The 20666-nt window shown below is 44.0% G+C and overlaps 2 protein-coding genes across 5 annotated transcripts in view; one reads left to right on the top strand and one right to left on the bottom strand.

Moving 5' to 3' along the window:
• The window catches only part of HNRNPM (heterogeneous nuclear ribonucleoprotein M), a 41582-nt gene extending 39545 nt beyond the window's left edge, over positions 1 to 2037 (top strand). For all 4 annotated transcript variants that reach the window (XM_027844235.1, XM_027844236.1, XM_027844238.1 and 1 more), the window contains one exon: positions 1609 to 2037. In XM_027844235.1, the coding sequence (XP_027700036.1) occupies positions 1609 to 1772 (164 nt within the window). In that variant the 3' untranslated portion in view covers positions 1773 to 2037. The remainder of the gene's footprint in view (positions 1 to 1608) is intronic.
• Positions 2038 to 2853: 816 nt separating this feature from the next.
• PRAM1 (PML-RARA regulated adaptor molecule 1) lies at positions 2854 to 12737 on the bottom strand. The gene is made up of 10 exons (XM_027844184.1): positions 12665 to 12737; positions 9528 to 10047; positions 9074 to 9179; positions 8905 to 8969; positions 4171 to 4231; positions 3930 to 4053; positions 3530 to 3692; positions 3414 to 3447; positions 3248 to 3282; positions 2854 to 3060 (listed from the first exon to the last, which is right to left on the bottom strand). Exons 1-9 carry the CDS (start codon positions 12665 to 12667, stop codon positions 3249 to 3251), a joined length of 1110 nt encoding a protein of 369 aa, XP_027699985.1. The 5' UTR covers positions 12668 to 12737; the 3' UTR covers positions 2854 to 3060; position 3248.
• Positions 12738 to 20666: the final 7929 nt, after the last annotated feature.

The following is a 20666-nucleotide window of genomic DNA, read 5'->3' on the forward strand; positions in this document are numbered from 1 at the left end:
AACCAGGCATCCTATTAGAAGGTGCCTAGCATCTCTTTCTTCCTTGGCACTGTATTAGATAAAGCATTTCCTGATAGTTTTATCTTTTTCTTCTAGTTTTGTTGATGGGTTTCTTTTAGGATTGTCCATGCTATCTTACCCCTCCCCAGCCCTTCTCATGAGCTTGAGAACCTACAATTCTTGCCTTTCTTTGTATCCCCAGCTCTTAGTACAGTGATAGGCACATAGTAGACACTCAATAAATGCTTGTTGATTGACTGACTTTTGTTGACCATTATCCATGTTCTAGCTGATTGAGTCCTTATTCCACATCGGTTTAGCAGGGCTACTTGCTTCTATCACTAAACTTTTGCACCAGCCTTTCCTCAGTAAACTTTTAGAATACTTTTTCTCTTTTTGTCTTACCTTCCCCTGTGAAGTTTTTTACCCATCTTGAATCATTTCGTGTTAATTTTAATACTTTCCTGGTTCTTTGAGTCAGGTACTTATTGTTTGTTTGCCAGTGTTTTGTATTTATAGGTCATCTTTAAATTGCCTCAGAGTACTTTTTTTTTAAATTGTCCCCTTTGTATTTACCTGCAGCTAACAATTTTTCAGTTTTCTGTACTTGAATGCTTGATAAATGTTATCTGAGCGCTAGGTCTGTCAGCTGTCATCTTAATTTACATGCTTCTCTGAATACCTATATCTCCTCTACTGGCTTTTGTGTTCCTAAAGTTTTCTCTTCCACCATGAAACTCATTCCTTGGTTCTTAAGGGCTCCCTTTCTTGCACTCTTCTGGGATTAAAGAAGTCTCCCCACCCCCCAGTTCTTAGAGCTTGGCGTGGATGAGCAGATCTCATTATTTTCTGGGCAAGATCTTGTTAATCCTGCCTAGGTGATTATAACTGATTAGTCAGTCACAGCAAGTTCTTTAGACCTGGTAAATTTGCTTTGCTTGCTTGATCATTTAAGAATGCTGATACTAAAGACAGATAAAATTATTCTTGTTGCTGAGACAATCTTAACAGTGGATAAATGAGGTTATTTCCCTTTAAATCTCAACTAAATTACTGTGGCCTATTGGATTATAATTTATGTATGGTGGGCATATTTGATAAGTACAGATAGATCAACTTTTACATTGATTTGTTAGTGCTTTGTAATAATTGACCTATTATTAAAGTTCCTTGAACAGTTCAGTAAATATCATGTAAAAATGTGTAGGTATACCTACCTAAATCAAGGGGAAAAAATCCAAAGCCTTTGAGATAAAATCTGGTTGGGAAGTATTAGGTGTTACATGACATTTTCTGAAACCTAAAGAACAATATAGATGTTAGCCAGCTTTTTGATGGGTTTACAAATATTATAGACATCTTAGGAGAGGAATAACAGGTCAGCTACAGAAAACACTTATATTTTTAAGTGTATGTATTCTGAGTATTTATCAGTGTGGCAGAATTCAAAAGGAATTATTTCTGTGTGATTAATAATCCCAGAATCCAGCAAATGTTCTGGACTGAGTGGAGGTGGTAGCCTTTGACCCTCAGAAAGCTGAGAACATGGGACTTTGTCATGGGTCTGGTGGCCTGATCTGGTTTGGTCTTTTCTCCTCCTCTCTTCAGGCCATGTGTTGTATGCAGACATCAAGATGGAGAACGGCAAATCCAAGGGTTGTGGCGTGGTTAAGTTTGAGTCCCCAGAGGTGGCAGAGAGAGCCTGCCGGATGATGAATGGGATAAAACTCAGTGGCAGAGAGATTGATGTGCGAATTGATAGAAATGCTTAAGCAGTTGCCTTTTTTTAACATCAATACCAGACTTCCAAATTTGTATTTTGTTTTCCTTGTTAACCATTTTAATTTGTTGGCTGGATGTATAAAGATGTTAAAATTCAGTTGCTTTCTGGGGTGATTTTAATTACTTTTTTAAAGACTGGGATTCCATTTGACTGTTTGCATTGAGATTGCAATGTACGCAATTTTTTTTGTAGTTGTGGCATCTTGTTGACATTACGACTTTGATAATAAATACCAGTTACTGAAAGCCTCTTAACCTTGTTGTGAAGTCTGTTGGAAATGTTCATTATATTCTGAATATCTGTCTTTGTTAGTATTGAATGATTTTTAATTCATAACCTGCTTGAGCTGGACGGAATTGTTAGATCATTAAAGAGAGAAATAGAGTGTCGTGATCATTATCATTGCCCAAATTTTTGAAGGTCTCCTTCCTGATAGGACTCCCATCTTCCACCTCTCCCCTTCGTGGTGACTAGTTCTCAACTTTTTCTGTTAGTACTGAGGATTTGAGCGTTAGATTTTTAGACGTGCCACTTGCCTTCTACACTCAAACTCCTTCCTCAGAGCAGCAATGGCTGTAAAAGGCAAAAAGTTCAATGAGGTGTTTGACCAGTAGGTCAGATGCTGGCCAAAGTTTGTAGATAGCTGTAACTAATTTCCCCTAGTAGGGATACCTCTCTCTAGGTCTGCACAACCAATTTATTTTATATACTATTCCCCTTGGGCTGATTCTTCAAGAAGTCAGCATCTCCCTCTTTCTTGGCCTTGGCTAAGCTTTCTTTTGATAGACCAAAATAATTGTATTATTATATGTCCCAACATTCCTTTGAACTGAATGTCCAGCCCAGAGCTTGGCTTCTAAAAACTTATTAAACCAAATTAGATGTATTAGTTGCTGTTTGCTTCTACACAAGAAAGTGTGAGTGAGATAGCCCTCTGGAGTATAAAAGTTCATTCTCCCTTGCTTTCCCCCTTTCTTCTCACCCAAATCTCTCCCTTCCACATCTCCTTAAAGGGAGGGTACAGGAGATGGGGACACAGAAGAAAGGAAGCAGTCAAGCAGAGAGCCACTTGAGGTGGTGATTTAATACAGTCAGTGCTCATGCATGAGAACTATACAAGCCAATGGGTTACATATATGGAGAAACTTGTAGTTTTCTCTGGACCCACCACGGAGGAGGAGATTGCCTGGTCCAAGGATGCTCTGCAAAGGAAGATGGGTGCTCTGTAGCCCTTCAGGTAGGTCAGTGGTTCCAGTTGCTTCTCATCCTAAATTTCCCTTGGGAGATGGGGGCTGGATTGGAGTCACCTCCTTACCAATCTCCCTTGCTACTCCAAGAGAACAGCTGGGCTAGTGGGACACTGGCCCAGCCTTGGGAACTTGTGCTACTTTTCCCCCACAGATGATATAGAACTGCATGTCAGAAGAAAGCCTGGTGGGTGTATATAGCACAACAGGTACCTACCTTAGAAACGCACGTCATCATATACCTCAGTCTCCCTGTCAAAGAGAGAATGAACCATAAGTAATTGACAATGCCAGCCTATCTCTAAATAGATTTGAGGATAGAAGGCTCTAAGCCTTCCAGTCACCCACACTTTTGCCCACATGTCCTCAACTTGGTCACTTACAGGGGGAGTAGAGCTGTTCGAGGGACGAAGCCATCTGCAAAAAGGGAATGGAGGAGCTTAATGTGATTACAGGGACAAATGCCCCACCCATTTCCAGAGTATACTAACCAACTCACATTTTCCACTGACATCCCGGCATAGAATCTGTTCTCTGCTGGTGAACTGGATCACATCCAGGATCTCCCCACGTCTAATAGCCAAGTTTCTACCACCCCCACGACGGGTGTTGGCGTTGGGATCAATCATCATCCTTGTTAAAGTCATGATGTCCCCTTCAAACTAGAGCAAATAAGGGTAGTGTAGTTTCAGTCACTTACCTGGGACTTTCTTTTGACCCAAGTTATTCATCCAGATATTTGTAGGATCCCTAAAAGTCTAATATAAAAGCCAATGTACTGTAATTACAGCTACTCTGATAAATCATCCCCAGATCCTAAAACCTCACCAGGTCCGGTTTGTCCTTGGGCCAGATTGGACTGAGAAGAGGGTGATGGGACAGAATAGTTTTCTCCTGACCTTAAATTTCTTCCTGAATTCCCTTTCTGCTTTCTCCTCCTTCTTGTACTGCTTCAGGGGCTTTGTAGGCATCAGGGGTTGGATTTTCTCTGGCTTACCCTCTTCAGAGGCTTTCCAGCTGTTCCTGAAGATAGATAGTTACATTCATAACTGTAACAGGATACAGATGCCTTGCCCCCTCATCCCCAGGCTCCCTTTTCAGTTTTCAGAACCCTTCCCTGCACCCCAAACCCTGAGTTACCACAGTGGCAGGCCAGGTTGTTGGAAATCTTTGAGAGTTCTTTCTGCAACCAGTAGGTCATCTGAGGAAGCCAAACAGCTAGGCTGGCAAAGGGGACCAAGGTGTTCTCACCATCCCTCCAACTCTTGGTTCTCCACAATAGTTTTCCCCCAATATTAGAACTTGACTATGTGATATCTACAAGTTTAATGCTGTAACAACAGAGTCATTTATAATCAAACTAGGGAGGCTCAATAACTTTGATAGGAAAGGCATGATGATTCTGGGATTAAAGAACAGTAAAATAACACATCTGAGTGATATGTCTGGCTGGAGGGAGCAAATTAAAAATGAGACTAGCTTGCCAAAGGTCTGTAGCTAAGTCATGGAGGATGCCCTGCACAGACTCAAATGAGAGATTCTCTGTAGGTGATAAGGATCCTTTAAGACGCAGTCCTATTTGTGGAGGATACTGCTGCTCACATCCACATCCTCCTCTGGAACACTAGGGCGGAGCCTTATGAGGGAGAGGTGCAGTGAATCAGGAGAGAGAATGTGGAGGAAATGAGAGAACGAAGACAGCATATAAACCGATGACTTGAAAGTGGATCGGCAACCTCCCGGGTTAATCTGTCGATACATGTATCTTTAGAGACGGATGCTGGATATGGATAGTGAGCCAGACCCTGAAATTTTAAATGAGAAGAGGGCTGGCTGGATTGCATTTTGGTAGTCCTGCCAGACTGCCTTTCTCTGAGAGAACCACATACAGAGAAACTGAGCTGGAGAGGGACCAGAAGGAGCAAACTGGAGACTTGACCATCTGTGAACCTGGAAGAACTAGATAGGAGAAGCTAAGCAAGGACCTGGTGGTTGTCTGTAAGTATTAGCAGGACTGTCATGGTAGAAGAAGGGTGAGACCCTTTGGCATCAGAAGATGGAATGGCAACTGTGGGTGGAAGCTGTGGGAGGCAAGAGTGGTCCAAAAGTAGAATGAACTGCCTTAGGAGGTAATGGGGTGCATGCATGCAAGTGGTCGTCAAGCCACCTTTAATGACCGCAGGAATGGGATATAGTAGATGGAATTCAGGTGCAGAGGCATGCATAACCTCAGATTCAAAAGGTACTTTTCCTGGGTAGTTGTGGGAAGGCAAGCTCAGGGAATCAGGTTGAGGGTACCCAAAGCCAGAAATAGTTTGGGGGCTTGGAGACCCAAGACCTAAGAAAATGAATTCTGAAGCTGGAATCTGATTTATCCTTCACAAATGTTATTACCAAATTTGTTCAAATCACTCTTACTCTCACCACCTACAGTGAAATTATTTTTGCCCTTCTGGACAACTATGCTGTATTGCTATTGTGGTAACAGGTTAAGAGGTAGAATGAGTGTGTGTGCACATGTGTGTGTGTGAGTAGGAGGGCAGAGTAAAGCAAGGAATAATTCATTTTTAAACAGTGTCTGAAAGTTTACAAAGCATTTCACAACAAGAAAGCATGAGGGGGAAGTAGTGCGTGTAGTAATATCCCCATGTTATAGATGACGAAAGAGGCACTCTGAGGTCAAATAACATAGCATTGTTGCTGAGACTCATGGTGATTTAAAGTCTAGTTCTCTTTCCATCACAACATACCAATCCGTCGGAAGGTAGCAGCTGGCAGGGAGCCATTGGTGAGATGGACAATGCAGTGGGCCTTCCCTCCTCACCTCTCCCCAAGATCTGCAAGCTGACTAGAACTGAGCCCTGGGGCTAAGACAAAGACACCCCCCCCCATTTGGAATTTAAATTGAGGACTCCATCTCAACCTTAGCACAGTTGACTGACACAGAGAATGTACAATCAAACTTGAAAGAAGAAGACTGAACAATTGCTAGGTGCAGTTCAGAGCATAAGGTCTGATACTGGAGTTCCAGTCCTGACTGCTACATTGGGCAAATCACTCAACTTTCCTGGGCGTCAGTTACTTTCTTTGTAAAATGACTCAGACTGAGGCAGCTAGGTGGCACAGTGGATAGAGCACTGGCCCCGAAGTCAGGAGGACCTGAGTTCAAATCCGGCCTCAGACCAAACACTGGACATTTACTAGCTGTGTGACCTTGGGCAAGTTACTTAACCTCAAATGCCTACAAAAAAAAAAAAATGACTCAGACCTTTTCTACTGTTGGAATTCCTGGCAGACCAAACATTTAGGCAGAGACCATTCAGGCAGTGTCTGAAGACTGTTCTCCATTTGGACAACTGAATTTGGGAAAGTTCAGTGGGGGTTGAGGAGCAGCTGCTTCCTAACAGAAAGAGGGAGATAAAGGGCCTCAAATTTGCCCCTGAAGGAACAGTTGAAGGAATGCTCAGAGGTCACTGAGTTGATACTGATCAGTGTTTTAGAGCTGGCCAAAAGCTACAAGAGAGATGGACATACAGAGCTCTTACTGTGGGTCTTGGCATCCAGCTCCTAACAAGATAGCCATAGGGAAGCCAGAGGAGATTTATGGGGCAGTGAATGAGGTTCCCAGAACTGACTTGGAAATCAAATAGGGGGAGCCTATGAATGAGACAAAACCCTCCTGGATCACTGCCTTGTCACAGCAGAGGGGTTTGCATAGCTCAATGAAACTGAGCTATCCCATGCAGGGTTACCTAAGAGGGAAAGGTCATAGTAGAGAGTACTGATAAAAGGTGATCCACTGGAGAAGGAAATGGCAAACCACTCCAGTATCTTTGCCAAGGAAACCCCATCGTTAGTATTAAGATACTACAAGACATAAGAAGATGATACCTTCAGGTTGAGGGCCTGTCAGGTGATGATGGTCCTTAGGGTCGTAAAGATTCAGACCCTACCAAACAACAAATGGAGGAGAACCAGACCTTCCTTTCTTCGTCTAGGGCTAAATCCATTTCAAGTCTCCACCATGCAAGTGTGGTGGTGGGGGATTCACTAAGGACAGAAGGTGGCTGAGTTAGGGGCAAGAATGATGAGACCTGATGCAATCAGGCAAGAAGGCTAGGTACCTTCCAGGCTTGGAAAGACATCCACTGATTATCCCTCCCTAGAGCATCCCCAACCAAGAGTTCAGCCACTTGGGAAGGGGGATCCGCAGATGGAGATCCTTAATTCTGCAACCTTTGCCTGTAAACACAGGAGAAGCAGTGGTAGGAAGAAAGATCCTCTGTGGTCAACTGTGTGCTAACGAGGAGATGTTGCAACCTTCGCTGAGGACCTCAGGAAAAGGCCAGGAAAGGCAAAAACCAGTCTGAGAAGCAGCCCTATTTTGGGTTTGCTTAAGGGTCAACACATCTGAGACCTGGAAAGGATATACAAGGTTGCCTTATCCAAACCCTGACCATGTGCAAGAATACCCTGGGCCACCTGGAAGGTTGTTTTTCCAGCTTCCACATTAACACCCCAATGGTCGAAAACACTCCTTTAGAATGCTGACTGCTGCACTTAACTGAGAGCAGCAGTTGAAAACTGTTGCAGGAGGAGTCACTTGTAACTGGGGGAAGGGCGTATGTGTGTCAGAAGGGCAATGAGGAAACCCAAGGATAAGCCACTTGCCCCTAAGACAACAAACCTCAGAGGGTCAAGTGAGGAATAGAGTGGAAATAAAAGAGGAATCACAGGGCAGTATTGGAACCTCCAAATGGGTCCCCAGAGCTTTATAGAAAGCATTAGGATTAGTAAGGACTTTTGTACATCATCTCCCTTGACTTTCTCTGCAAGAGGCGATATTGCAGAGGTGAAAGGGTGCTGATTTTGGAGTCAGGGGACCTAGGTTCAAATTCCAACTTTGAGCTCATTTTATAGCAAAGTGAACTGGGACTCAGAAAAGGAAAGCAGCTTACCCAGGGTCACACAGTAAGTGGTGAATGGAAACTCAAACCCTGATACTCCCTGAATAACTTAGTGGGTTCCTGAGATCCCAAGAAGAGAAGAGATGAAAATGGGAGAAGACTGGGTGGGACCCTTTCAGGGAAGTTCATGAGGTTAAAATTATTTTCATGATTCCAAGGCATTATTTGCCTCCTAAAATATACCTTCCTTTTCCAACTATATATCTCTTTGAAGCTGGATTTTCTTAACTTCAACCAGAATAACGTTGTAGCTGAGTGAACAAAGAAATGGAGGGGAGAATCCAGCTATTTTCTGTTAAACCAAACATTAAAACAATTTGCAAAAATATGTAAAACAATGCTATTCTCACTGATGTTTTTGTTTTTAAAAATGGTTATTTTCATTTAAAATATTCTTTATATTCCTGTATGAAATGAGTTTATTGTTATGAAATGAACTCAAATATTCTCAAATTTTATCAGTTTTAATTTCTAATACAGTAATTATCGATAGCTATAGCCCACATAAACAAAAGCTCTTTAGGGGGAGTCCTCAATAATTTTTAAGAGACCAGAAAGTTTGAGAACCCACGGCCAAGATTTTTGTTCCCAGACCGCAGGCTCAGACTCCATCAGTTAAGCAGCCCAGCTAGGTTAAAGGGACTTGGCCTTGGGCATGCACAGAGGAGATAGCCAGCTAAAGCTCACCTCTCTAGGACCCTCATCTCCAGCCCCTGACTTCACTTCCCAGTCTGGGCCATCAGTTTCCTTGCTTGTAAAATGGAGACCAACCATACGTAGTACCACTCATTGAAAGGGAAGTGTTCCAAAGTGAGCTAATCTCCTGGAAAGGACTATAGACTGGGAAGTCCACACCACCTTTCCTGAAATTTACATGTCATGCTCCACTTCCCTCATGGATACACACCTCTCCTCTTGGGGCCTGGTGGGCAGGGAGTTGGCTCCACATCGTCATAGATCTCATCTGGATCCCTGAGGGGAGAGTAGGGATTAGGGCTTCCTGCCACATTCTATAGGGCCTTCCCACAGCCTCCTCACAGTGCCCTTCCCAACCCTTCCCAAGTCCCCAGACTTACTGTGGGATAGGAGGAACTGGAGGGCTCAGGCAGTTGCCACTGGAGAAGGATCCTGGCTTCTGAAGTGCTGTCACTTGGGTCCCCCCACCCAAGATGGTTTTCTTGCCTGGATACAGTTATACCAGGACAATTGAGGGCTTTCAGGAGGGTCTGAGCCCATTTGCCCACCCACTGGAGCTATGCACATTACACAATAATGACTTATTTATGAAGATTTGAAATTTTTTTTCCTCACAGCTAACTGAAATTCCTCTAGGAAAAACTGGGTTTGAATATCAACCTCAATACTAACCCCATGGACAAGTCAGTTTCTCAAATACCAGAACAACTGGGTCCTGGTCACATTGGAGCTGTAATCCTAGGTCCAAAATCTGAGTGTCACTCTCCCCAGGCCACCATAATCCAGAGACTTCCACCCTTCTCAAAACTTTCTTGACATGATCTGAACACCTACCTGTAGCCCTTCTGTGGGTGGCCTCCTTTCTCCTGAAACGTTCTAAGTGCAAGTTTCCTGGTGGAAGGGGGGGCTTGGAAGGCTGGAGACCAAGAGTCTTAAGAGCTGGCAGAGGTCTCCTGCGGGGGACACTCAGACTCTGCTCCTTCCTAGGAGTCCTTGGGGAGCCCAAGGGGATGAGGCTTGGAGGTGAAGATGCCTTCTCTCCAGCATTCCCTGCAGCTCTCCATGGTGGCTGCTGGTCTCTGGGAGCCTCCCTGGTCCTGGGTTTGGCTTGAAAGCCTCTCCCTAGGTTTGGGAGCCAAGGGCTAGGTGGGGCCCCTTGTCCTTGCCATGAAGGTCCCCTCTGGTTCGCAGCAGGAGCCCCAGAAGGAGAGGAACTCTCAGAAATGGTATTGGCTCGACCCAAGCCTGGCAGCTGAGAGCTCTTGGGCAGTGGTGGCTTCTTGGGTAGCTCACCAAACCCAGCCTGCAGGCCCTGAAACTTAGCTTTAAGGCTCTTAAAGTCCTGATGACTGTCCTGTGCAACAGAAAGCATCACTGAATCTCAGAATTCAGAGATAGATTAGACTTCAGAGAACTTCTAATCTAACCTGTGTATGAACAGGAGTCCTGTCTAACAATATTCCTGCCAGCTGCTTCCCAAAAACTTCTAAAGGATGAGGAAACTCACTACTTGACAGCACCCTGGGGACCACTCTACTTTTGGACAATTCTGATCGTTAGAAAAAAAAATTTTTTTATTCTGCTGTCAGGCCAAAATCTGCTTATCTATAAGCAGACAGGCAGAGGTGGGTCAGAGATATGAACATGCATATAGACACACAGAGCAATAAACACACACACATATACCATTGCTCAGGTTCCCCAATTCTGTTAGAAGTCCTGGATGGTATCCAGATTCCTGCCCTTTGTCCAAAGGTCTGTAAGAAAGTGAGCCACTGGGTTGATCCAGAAATTCCGTTGCTAGGCATATGTCCCCAAGAGGTCATTGATACAAAGAGAAGCTCCATGAATATGAGAATATTGATAGCACTTTTTGTGGTAGCACAGAAGTGGAAACAACTTAGCTGGGTCTACAGGAAGATAGCTAGACAAATGGTGGTACATGAATATAGGAATATGACGGCTGTAAGAGGCAAGAAATAGGATGAAGACAGAGTACAGAAAGATCTATGAGTTGATAGTGCTCATTGAAGGAGCCAGGAAAACACCATTTACAAGAACGGCCTTCACAAAGCAATCTAATAAGAATGTTGTGAAATCATGAAGAATGAACTTGGCCCCAAAGAAGAGATACGAGAAATTACGTCCATACCTCCCACGCCACACACACACACACACACACACACACACACACACACACACACACACAAAATTCTTTGTTATAAGAGGGGGCTCTCTGGGAGGAGGATGGGAGTGAAATACAGGGGGAAATCTGGGCAATGTAAAAACGAAATATACCAATAAGATTCTCATTTTAAAAAGGTTTTTTTTTTTAAATGAGTTTGTGGAGTTGAGAGAGAGAGAGAGCCCCTTTATAGAGGGAAGGAACTGAGCCATAAACTTCTCAGGAACATGGTGAAAGGCCTCACAGGATGTAATGGAACAGTTTTCAGTGTTAACATTTATACTTCAGAAATCAACAAATGCTGTTACAGATCAGGGCTTGATATATTGTTTTATTAATTGTCTAAATTTATGGAAGTGATGCAGAAAATGTTAATAATGGAGACTAAATTTTTAAGTGTCGTGCTTATATCCCCCCCCATAGCTGATTGTTAAACATTTACTTGCACTCCCCTCCCCTGAACTAAAGGGGGGGTTGAAAACCAAAACGCCATCTTCAGAGTTGTCACAAATATTGCCCTACCCCATCTCAGCCCCATAAATAGGGACAAGTCCTTCTGACCTACTTTGCCCAGCAGTCAGCACCCCTGGGGCCCACAGGAAGCCCCCACCCCCTTGGAACTCAGTTTTCAGGTCACCATCACCCAGGCCCTCCCCCTAAGCTTTAACTATCATTCTCCCCCTTCCCACACTCCCCCGCCCCACCATGGCCCCATATTTCCTCCCCACCCCCTCCAGATATTGTCCCTGTTCCCCACCAGGGTAGCTATGATGTGCTACTAATATAGCCCATAGCCCAAGTTCCATGTTGGATTGAACTAGGGCTGCCTTAGATCACTATGGCATTAAAGAAAGTGAATTAGGACACCAGTGGGGGTGGAGGTGGGGGTAGGCAGAGGAGAAGGAAAAGCAGGGAGATATGGAAAGGGCTGGGTGAGAAGTGAGCAGAGCCTTCTATGAAAACAAACCCTTTGAGTCCAGTGACTGATTCTACCAGTCTATCCTGGGGAAGCTCAACAGAAGGGGCCTGCCATCTTGGATGGGAGCCAAGGTAAAATGGGCCTGGGCCGAGGGACAAGATTCATCTCAGGGACTGGGCAAGCCCATGGGGGCCTAGAGTCAGCCTCTGTTGTCTGTGCCTGGATCGGTACCAGGTAAGGCTGGGCCCCCAGTGATAACGACAACAGCAGATTGTCCATCAAGGTCCATTAAGCTTCTTTACCTTGCCTTATTTGACCTTCACAATCAACTACCTAAGGTCAGTATTGCACAGAGTCTCCCCCCCATTTTACAGATGAGGCTGAGAGTGGTTAGATGTCTTGTCCAAAAGTACCGAGTTAGGAAATGTTAGAGGTAGGACTTACACCAGGTGTTCCTGAATCCAAGTCTTCCCATGGTGCCACACTGACTTCTACCCCACAGTGGCCCTGGTTACTTGGAAGATAAAACCCAAACTCCTTTGCCTGCCTTTTAAGATGCACACTGTCTCAGTCTCAGTCCACTTCTTGAACTTCATCTCTTTCCCCCATATAGCTTGTGTTCCCAGCCTTGATGGTCTCTTTCCTCCCCTCCGCTTTGCTATATTGCATCCTTTGCCTCCTGCAAAGGAGTCCTGACTCCCCTCCCTCAACTCACACATAGGGCCAAGAACCTCTCGGGTCCTCCTGAGCCAAAAGGAATAGAAGGAGGTTGTAGGGGCTGGATTTTCTACTTCTGCTTTCTTCGTACATCCCTGGGAGTGAGAATAGGGGGATGACAGGGAGGGAGGTAGAGAAAGGGTTACTTACCATGACTCTCCAGCTTCTTTGGTCCAGTGGCCTGTGGATTGAGATGCTCTCCTGGTTTCTGGGACCTGCCAGGGTCTAGGGGGTTGCAGAAATGGCTGGGGCTACTTCCAGGAAGTAAAACCCAGACACCCAAATGATGATATGTGTTGGAGTGGGGGGAGGGAGGAGGAAGGAAAGGAGGAGAGACCAGGAGGTTGGAGGGGGTGGGGACAATGGGGCCCTTCTTGATCTCTGTAGGTGCTCCCCTGACTTCAAGGCATGGCTGCAATGCTGCCTTTTCTAGGAACCACTCCCGGACCATTCTAGTTCAAGGTGATTTCTCTCGGCTCTAAATAACTTCTTTCCTGAGCCAGATGTGGTTATAATCTGTATGTGGGTGAATGTGTTTTTATTTTTCTGGGCTTTTCTAACATAGAGTCTTAGAATAAGAGCTGAGCCTGAGTCTGGGTGCCTCTACTCTTAACTGATGGCTGAAGGGAAAGACCAGTGTTCTGAGTCCTGGAGGCCATCATTAGATAGGGTCAAGTGTCTACTGACCTGAGAGACCTGTTGAACCTTGAGTCTCACCTTCAGACCCATCTACCAGAGGGTCTACTGACCTTCATCCCCTGACCCAATGGCCTGAATGAATGGACTGACTAAACTTCAATTCAGTTGACATTTATTAAGTACTACTACAGTTATCCCTTCCATATCGAGGGGGTTAGGGGTACAGTGCCCCTTCGATCTGGAAAATCCAAGTGAAATATTTTTGGCTCTCCCCTCATACCAGAGAAGAAGAAGAATTTTTTCGTTTTCTTTTATGGGGTGTTTTCTGTAAAATTTGGGTTGATAGTACACAATACCATACATTTTATTCATTTCTGAGGGTTTTTTTTATTTGTTTGTTTTAGGCAATTGGGGTTAAGTGACTTGCCCAGGGTTACACAGCTTGTAAGTGTCAAGTGTTTGGTCTGAGGCCAGATTTGAACTCAGGTCCTCCTGACTTTAGGGCCGGTGCTCTATCCACTTTGCCACCTGGCTGTCCCAATTTCTGAGTTTCTAAACTTTTTCTGTTGTTGTCTTGCTGGCCTTGACATGTCATCTGTGGCTTCCATGTAACTCTCCAAAAATTCCCATTTAATTTCTTATGCCAACCCACAATATGTCAAAACTGCAGTGGGGAAAGTCACAAAGTGAAAGGGATAACTATATGTACAAGATATTATACCAAATGCTGGTGATAACAAAGATTTGAGAAAAGAGAGGCTAAGTTCAATTTGAGTCCTACTAAATTTGAATGGCTGGTAGGACCTCTGGGTGGTGACGTCCAGCAGGCAGTTAGAGATGCAGTTGGATCTGAAATTCATGAGAGAAAATGAAACTAGGTATATAGCACTGACCTAATGAATCACTGACCTGTCTACCTGAGAACCTTCCTACCCACGGACCCACTGGTCTAAGGAACCCTTGACCCAAAACCCCTCGAACCTGCTAATCTTCAAACCCTGACCTACTTACCCTATGACTTATTGACCTGAGGATCTATAGGACTCAAGCTTCAGACTGACCCAGGAATGCTGCAAACTCTCAGATCCATAGATATTAGACCCAGTAGCTTGAGATGACTGAACAAATTTAGAGTAAGTGCAGAGAGTTCAGGCTATTCTTAAAAGATAGTCTCCCAAGGTTATCATAGGAGGCTGGTGAGTGACCTTTTTCTTTTTTTTGGAGGGAGAGGCTTCTTTATGGGATATGTCTAAGGACAGAATTGTGTAAGGAGTGGAAGAGAGTTGGAAGAGTAAAACCGTCTGAATATTCTCCCTGTGCTTACTGAATCCACCACCCATTCTTTTTAAAAAAATTAATTTTTATTAATATCTTTTGTTCTTATATTACCTTCATTTCCAAATATATCCTTCCCCTTACCCCCAACTCAGCCAGCCATCCCTCGTAACAAAAAAATGAAAAAAAAAGAGGAAAAAAAGTGGTTCAACAAAACTAACTCTCATTCCCAAAGAATCTGACAGTATATACGATGTTTCACAGCTGTAGTCCTTCACCTAGGCAAAGAATGTAGGAAGGTGCATTTTCTCATCTACTCTCCAGGGTCAAACTTGGTCATTTTAATTACATAATATTCAGTTTCATTTTTTGCCCTTTCCATTTACATTGTTATAGTCATTGTGTATAGTTTTCCTGGTTCTGCTCACTTCACTTCGAATCAGTTCACGTAAGTCTTTCTATGCTTCTCTGAATTCTTCATAGTCATCACTTCTTATGGCATAGGAATTAATATTTCCTGGCATTCATGTACCACCATCTGCTTAGTCATTCCTCAAGTGATATTTTGTTTCTAATTCTTTGCTACCACAAAAAGAGCTCTTAAGAATATTTTATGTATATGTGTATATATATGTTTATCTTTTCTAAAAATTTTATATCTTTGTATCACCTTCATTTGTAAATATTACCCCTACCCCATCATCAACAAATGAACCACCTCCTTGTTACAAAGAATTTTGAAAAAGCAAGAAACAAAAGCAATTCAGCAAAATTAACCAACACATCAATCAAGACTGACAACGTATGCAGTTTTCTGTACCCATATTCCTCCACCTCTGCAAAAATGCAAGATATATTTTTCGACAGATCTTTGTCCTTATAATTACATACTACTGAGTTTCATTTTTGTCATTGTCAACATTCTTTCATTTACACTGTTGAAATTTTTGTGTATGTTGTTTTCCTGCTTCTCCTTCATTTTGCAACAGTGAACTTCGTATAAGTTTTCCCGTGCATCCCTGAAATGATCATTTCTTACAGTATGCTAACATTCCATTGCAATTAGTTTATCCATCCTCCCAATCACTAGATCTTTTGTTTCCACTTCTTTCATACTATGTGAAGAACTGCTGTAAATATGTTGATGCTTAAGGGGCCTTTCTTTCTACCTTTGACCTCTTTGGGGTATATCTCTGCCTACCAGTGGGAACTCTGGTTCAAAAGTTATGAACAGGTCAGTGACTTTATTTGTTTTAAATTGTTTATTTAGTGTTTTATTTTTCCCCAGTTACATGTGAAAACAATTTTCAGCATTTGTTTTTAAAACTTTTGAGTTTCAAATTCTCTCTTTTCCTCCCTTCCCAAGCCCCCACCCCCATTGAGAAGGCAAACAATTCAATATAGGTTATATATGTGTATGCAAAATATAACCATAATAGTCATGTTATAAAAGAAAACATAAAAAAAAAGCTCAAGAAAAATAAAGTAAAAAATAGTATGCTTCAATCTGTATTCAGATACCATCAGTTCTTTGTCTGGATAGCATTTTTCATCATAAGTCCTTCAAAGTTGTCTTGGATCTTTGTATTGTTGAGAATAGCTAGTGACTTTATTTTTTTTTTAAGCATAATTCAAATTGTTTTTGCTGGAAGTTTGACCAATTCAGTGCTCCACCAATAGGGTATAAGTGTACTTCCTTCCAAAACCTCTGTCACATTGACCATTCCCATTGTCAACCGTTACTGAGTTCATTCTTAGGAAGACAAACAAAATTAAGCTGCATGTGTATGTTTATTTCTCTCAAAGTTTGCAGAACATGCTTATAGATCTATAGATATGCACGGGAGCTCATTGTGCAAATGAGCCCAAGGATGGACAGACAAAGCAGACCTTCTATCTTCAGAGAAATTCCCTCTCACCCCTTCCTCCCTCCCTTGCTCAGGATGCCTATGTCCGCTGAAATTATAGTCTCCAAATGTGTTAACCATGATATGAGAAAGGAATTTCTTAAGTGGATAGACTGTAAATACAATAAGATAGGAGAATGTCAAAGTGTCAATTGAAATTATAGATCCAGGATGTGTGTGTGTTTCTTTTGCTATTAACATGACATAATATAGCATATGTCCATAAAATACCAAGATAAGAAAAGTCCCATTATTCAAGACAGTGTCCAGTCCTAGGCATCCTGTCCCTAGTGGTCACAAAAAGAAGAATGTTCCTGGTCAGCCTCATCTGGCCCTGTAGTTGTTGATACAGGGAGGGGCATTTTGAGTTCACTCAGAGTGCAAAGCAAAGCATGTCTGTTATGCCAAAGCACAAAAAGGGTTATGGTAGGTTAAGCCCAGAGTGGGCCAAGATGTCTCTCCTGATTGGCCAATCCAGGTTTTAGGCCTTTCTTAGGTCTTGAAGGTTCAAAATGATTTGGGGATAGGTCTACATCATCTTTTATGATCTTCGCCAACTTGCAGGGTATAAGGTAAAATTTCAGAGTTGTTTTGATTTGCATTTCTCTTATCATAAGTGATTTGGAGCAGTCTTTCATATGGTTGTTTACAATTTGTAATTCTTCTTTTGAGAATTGTTTGTCCACATTCTTTGAGCACTTCTTCATTGGAGAATGAATCAGTTTTATATATTTGTAAGTTCCCTAAATATCTTCTGATCCTCTCAGTGTTATCACATTCATTCATTCAGTTCATTCTATAAGTTTTCATTAAGCACTTACTGTGTGCCTGGTGTAGGAAATACAGTTAGACAATTAAATAGTGCCTGTCCTCTAGGACCCTGGAATTAGCAGACAGGTATGTCACACCCTGTTGCAATCATTGAATAAATTTTTTTTTTTCTGAGGCAATCGGGGTTAAGTAACTTGCCCAGGGTCACACAGCTACTAAGTGTCAAGTGTCTGAGGCCAAATTCGAACTCAGGTCCTCCTGACTCCAAAGCCAGAGCTCTATCCACTGCACCATCTAGCTGTCCCCATTGGGTAAATTTTTAAGAAATGAATGAGTATGTATGTTTATAGTTTATTTTTTTATGTATATAGTTCTTATTTTGTCTGGACCTGTGATTTAATCAGCGCAGGAAATCCCAGGTAATAAAACTCCCTCTACCAATGCAGATCTGTGACTCTTGAGCAGTTCACAATCTTAGGCTGTTGCCTAGGGCTAAGTGATTTGCCCAGCATACATCACAGGGAGCATACACAAAATAAGTATAACAACTGGAGGAAATCAGAAGTCTCCTGTAGGAGGTGGGGCTTTGCTGACACTGTTGTGACCACCACAGTCTTCTCTACAGTGGGGACTAAGGGGGAGGGAATAAGCATTTATATAGAACCAACTATGTGCGGAGTACTGTGCTAAGCATTTTATAAATATTATCTCATTTGATCTTGGAGGCAGGTGCTGTTATTATCCCCATTTTACAGTTGAGGAAACAGTTGAAGTGACTTGCCCAGGGTCACACAGCTAGTGAGTGTCTGAGACTGCAGATGAACTAGGCACAGGGGTGGGAACCTGCAACCTTGAGGCCACATGTGGCCCTCTAAGTCCTCAGAGGCTGCCCTTTGAATCCAAACTTCTTGGATTCCCCACTCACTAGAGTGGAGCCTTGAGTCACTGAGGATCCAGTCCTAGAAGAAACCCTGACCAAATCACCCACAGAAGGTTCCCTTCATTGCCTGATTTTGGATGGACCATCCCATGGCCACTGACTGGTCTGATGACTGAGTGGAGCTTCCCTAACTGAGATCATCCTCCTTCCTCAAAGTAGCCACACATAAGATTCCTGGCGATGGGATTACACAACCTTAAAATGTCAGACCTGAGAGGTCACTGGGTCCCATGTTCTTATTACACAGTTAGGGAAACAGGTCCAGAGAGGGGAAGGCATTTGCCCAGTGTGACAGAGCTGGAAGTAGAATCAAGTTTTCTGACTCCCAGCCCTAGGCCTTGTTGACTCTACAGAGGCTTCCCAAGGAAATTGTCAGGGTCCAGGAGCATTGGAGACCAGGTTTTCCTAGGGAGATTCAAGGATTTTTGGCCATAAACATCCCAGCAAGTACCTTGAAATACAGCTTTTTTTTTTTTTTTTTTTTTTGCTAGGCAATGGGGTTAAGTGACTTGCCCAGGGTCACACAGCTAGTAAGTGTTATGTGTCTGAGGCTGGATTTGAACTCAGGTCCTCCTGACTTCAGGGCTGGCACTCTATCCACTACGCCACCTAGCTACCCCGAAATACAGCTTTTAAGGGTTACAAACAAAGCGCTTAACAAATATGATCTTATTTGATCCTCCCTACAGGGTGGATGCTGTTAAAATCTTTATTTTACAGTTGAGGTAACTGAGACACAGTGTGATGAATGAAAATTAATTATGGCTAGCAAATAATCAATAAAATAAGATCAAGAATGTTGTGAGTCACTGAACCTCCCCCTTGCCTAGAATGCCCTCCTTCCTCTGGTGTCTGCCTTTTAGAATCCCTACTTATCTTTTTCAGCAGGAACACCATCTCCTACTATCAGGCTTTTCCTGATCCTTCAAGCTGCCTATGCGGGCTCATTCCCACCCTGGAAATTACCTTGTATTAGTGTGTGTATGGGTGTGTGTGGCCTCCTTTGATTGAATGTAAACTTTTGTTGTTGTTTCCATAGAACTCACTCAGCACAATGCCTGGCACATAGTAAGTGCTTAATAAATGCTCCTTAATTGATTGATTATCCATCAATCTTTTATCTGACCATGAATGGTCATGAGAGGGGCTTCTCTTACTACCAAGAAACCTGGGTCCACAGTCAGTCATGAACCATAGGCCAGTCTCCTGCTGCAGAAGAGGAGAGGAAGAGGATAGTACCAGATCAGGGAAAGGGTCATGAAGAGGAAGTGTGGTGCCCCTGCTGGTCTTGGAGCTAGGAGGGCCACTTACCTCTATCTGGTGCTTTCCCTAGCTTCCTTCAAGAATCTGGCACTTCACAAATCTTAACATGTTATATATGCCTTTATAAATATTATTTAATTTGGTCCTCACAACAACCCTAGGTGCTATTATCATCTCCATTTTTACAGATGAGGAAACATATTAAGTGACCCGCCTACGCAGCATGTGAACTCAGGTATTTCTGATTTCAGGTCTAGCATTCTCTCCACTGGACCACCTGGCTGGTGAAGAGCATATCATAATGAACAGGTAGGTAGATAAATAGCTAGAACAACGGACAGAGCATTTATTAAGCACCTACTATGTGCCAGACACTCCGCTAAGTACTAGGGATACAAATACAAGAAACCAAGATGACCCCTACACTCAAGGGGTTTATATTCTAATAGGGAAAGACACATAGAGGAGCTGGACAGGAGTACTGGGGCAAGGAAGAAGGCTGCTGGTGAAAACGTAGGAGAGAAGACCCGGGCTCAAGCCCCGCCACCCTTAACATACTGGTTGTGCAACCGAGCAAGGCATTTAAGGTCACAGTGCTCTAGGCCAACCTCTAAGCCTAATTTGCAAAGTGGGTGCAGACTTGCATTGGTAGATGGAGTTTCCTCACCTGGGAGTCCCCTATACCAACGAAAAGTCTGATCCAGTTCCTATCCTGAGGCCAGAAATGCAGGTTCTCTTGCCAGCCTCTGAGTTGACGGGCACTGCGGACCCAGGGGAGCCCAGGAGGTTTCAGACTTGAGTCATGAGGTGGGGAAAGGGCACGACCGCAGGGATGAGCCGCAGACCGTCCTCCTCCGTCTCTGAGCCAGAAGCCCCGTTGGGTTCCCCTTGGGGACATGCTGGGCGGGGCGGGGCTGCACGGAGCTCTCGGGGATGGGGGAGCAGGCTCCACCGGCAGGGGGCGTGCTGGGGCGCCAGTCCGCGGCACGAGAGACCGCGCTCCTGAACCGGCAAGGGGCGTGCCAGCGTCCTGGCCAGCACGGACGTACGGGTCATGTCAGAAGGAGGCGGAGGCTTTCTGAGCTCAAACTCGTTGGGGTCACTCGCAACTGAAAGCGGGGGTACGCTCCGCGGCCAGTAGGAGGCAGGGCGCGCAAGGATTGGCGGGGCCGCGAGCTGGGAGGGGCGAGGCCTCGCCCTGGAGAGGGGATGTTGACGCTCCGGGACTGCAGAGGGCGCCTTGGGGGCGGGGCCGTGCGCTGCGAGAGGTGGGGCTGCCTTGTAGGGGTGAGGTTGGTGCTATGAGACCGGCAGAGGGAGCTGTGGGGTCATCCTCGGGCCACCAGCTCCGGCGCTG

This window comes from Vombatus ursinus, unplaced genomic scaffold (genome assembly GCF_900497805.2).
Source record: "Vombatus ursinus unplaced genomic scaffold, bare-nosed wombat genome assembly UNPS02014935.1, whole genome shotgun sequence".
NCBI lineage: Eukaryota > Metazoa > Chordata > Mammalia > Diprotodontia > Vombatidae > Vombatus > Vombatus ursinus.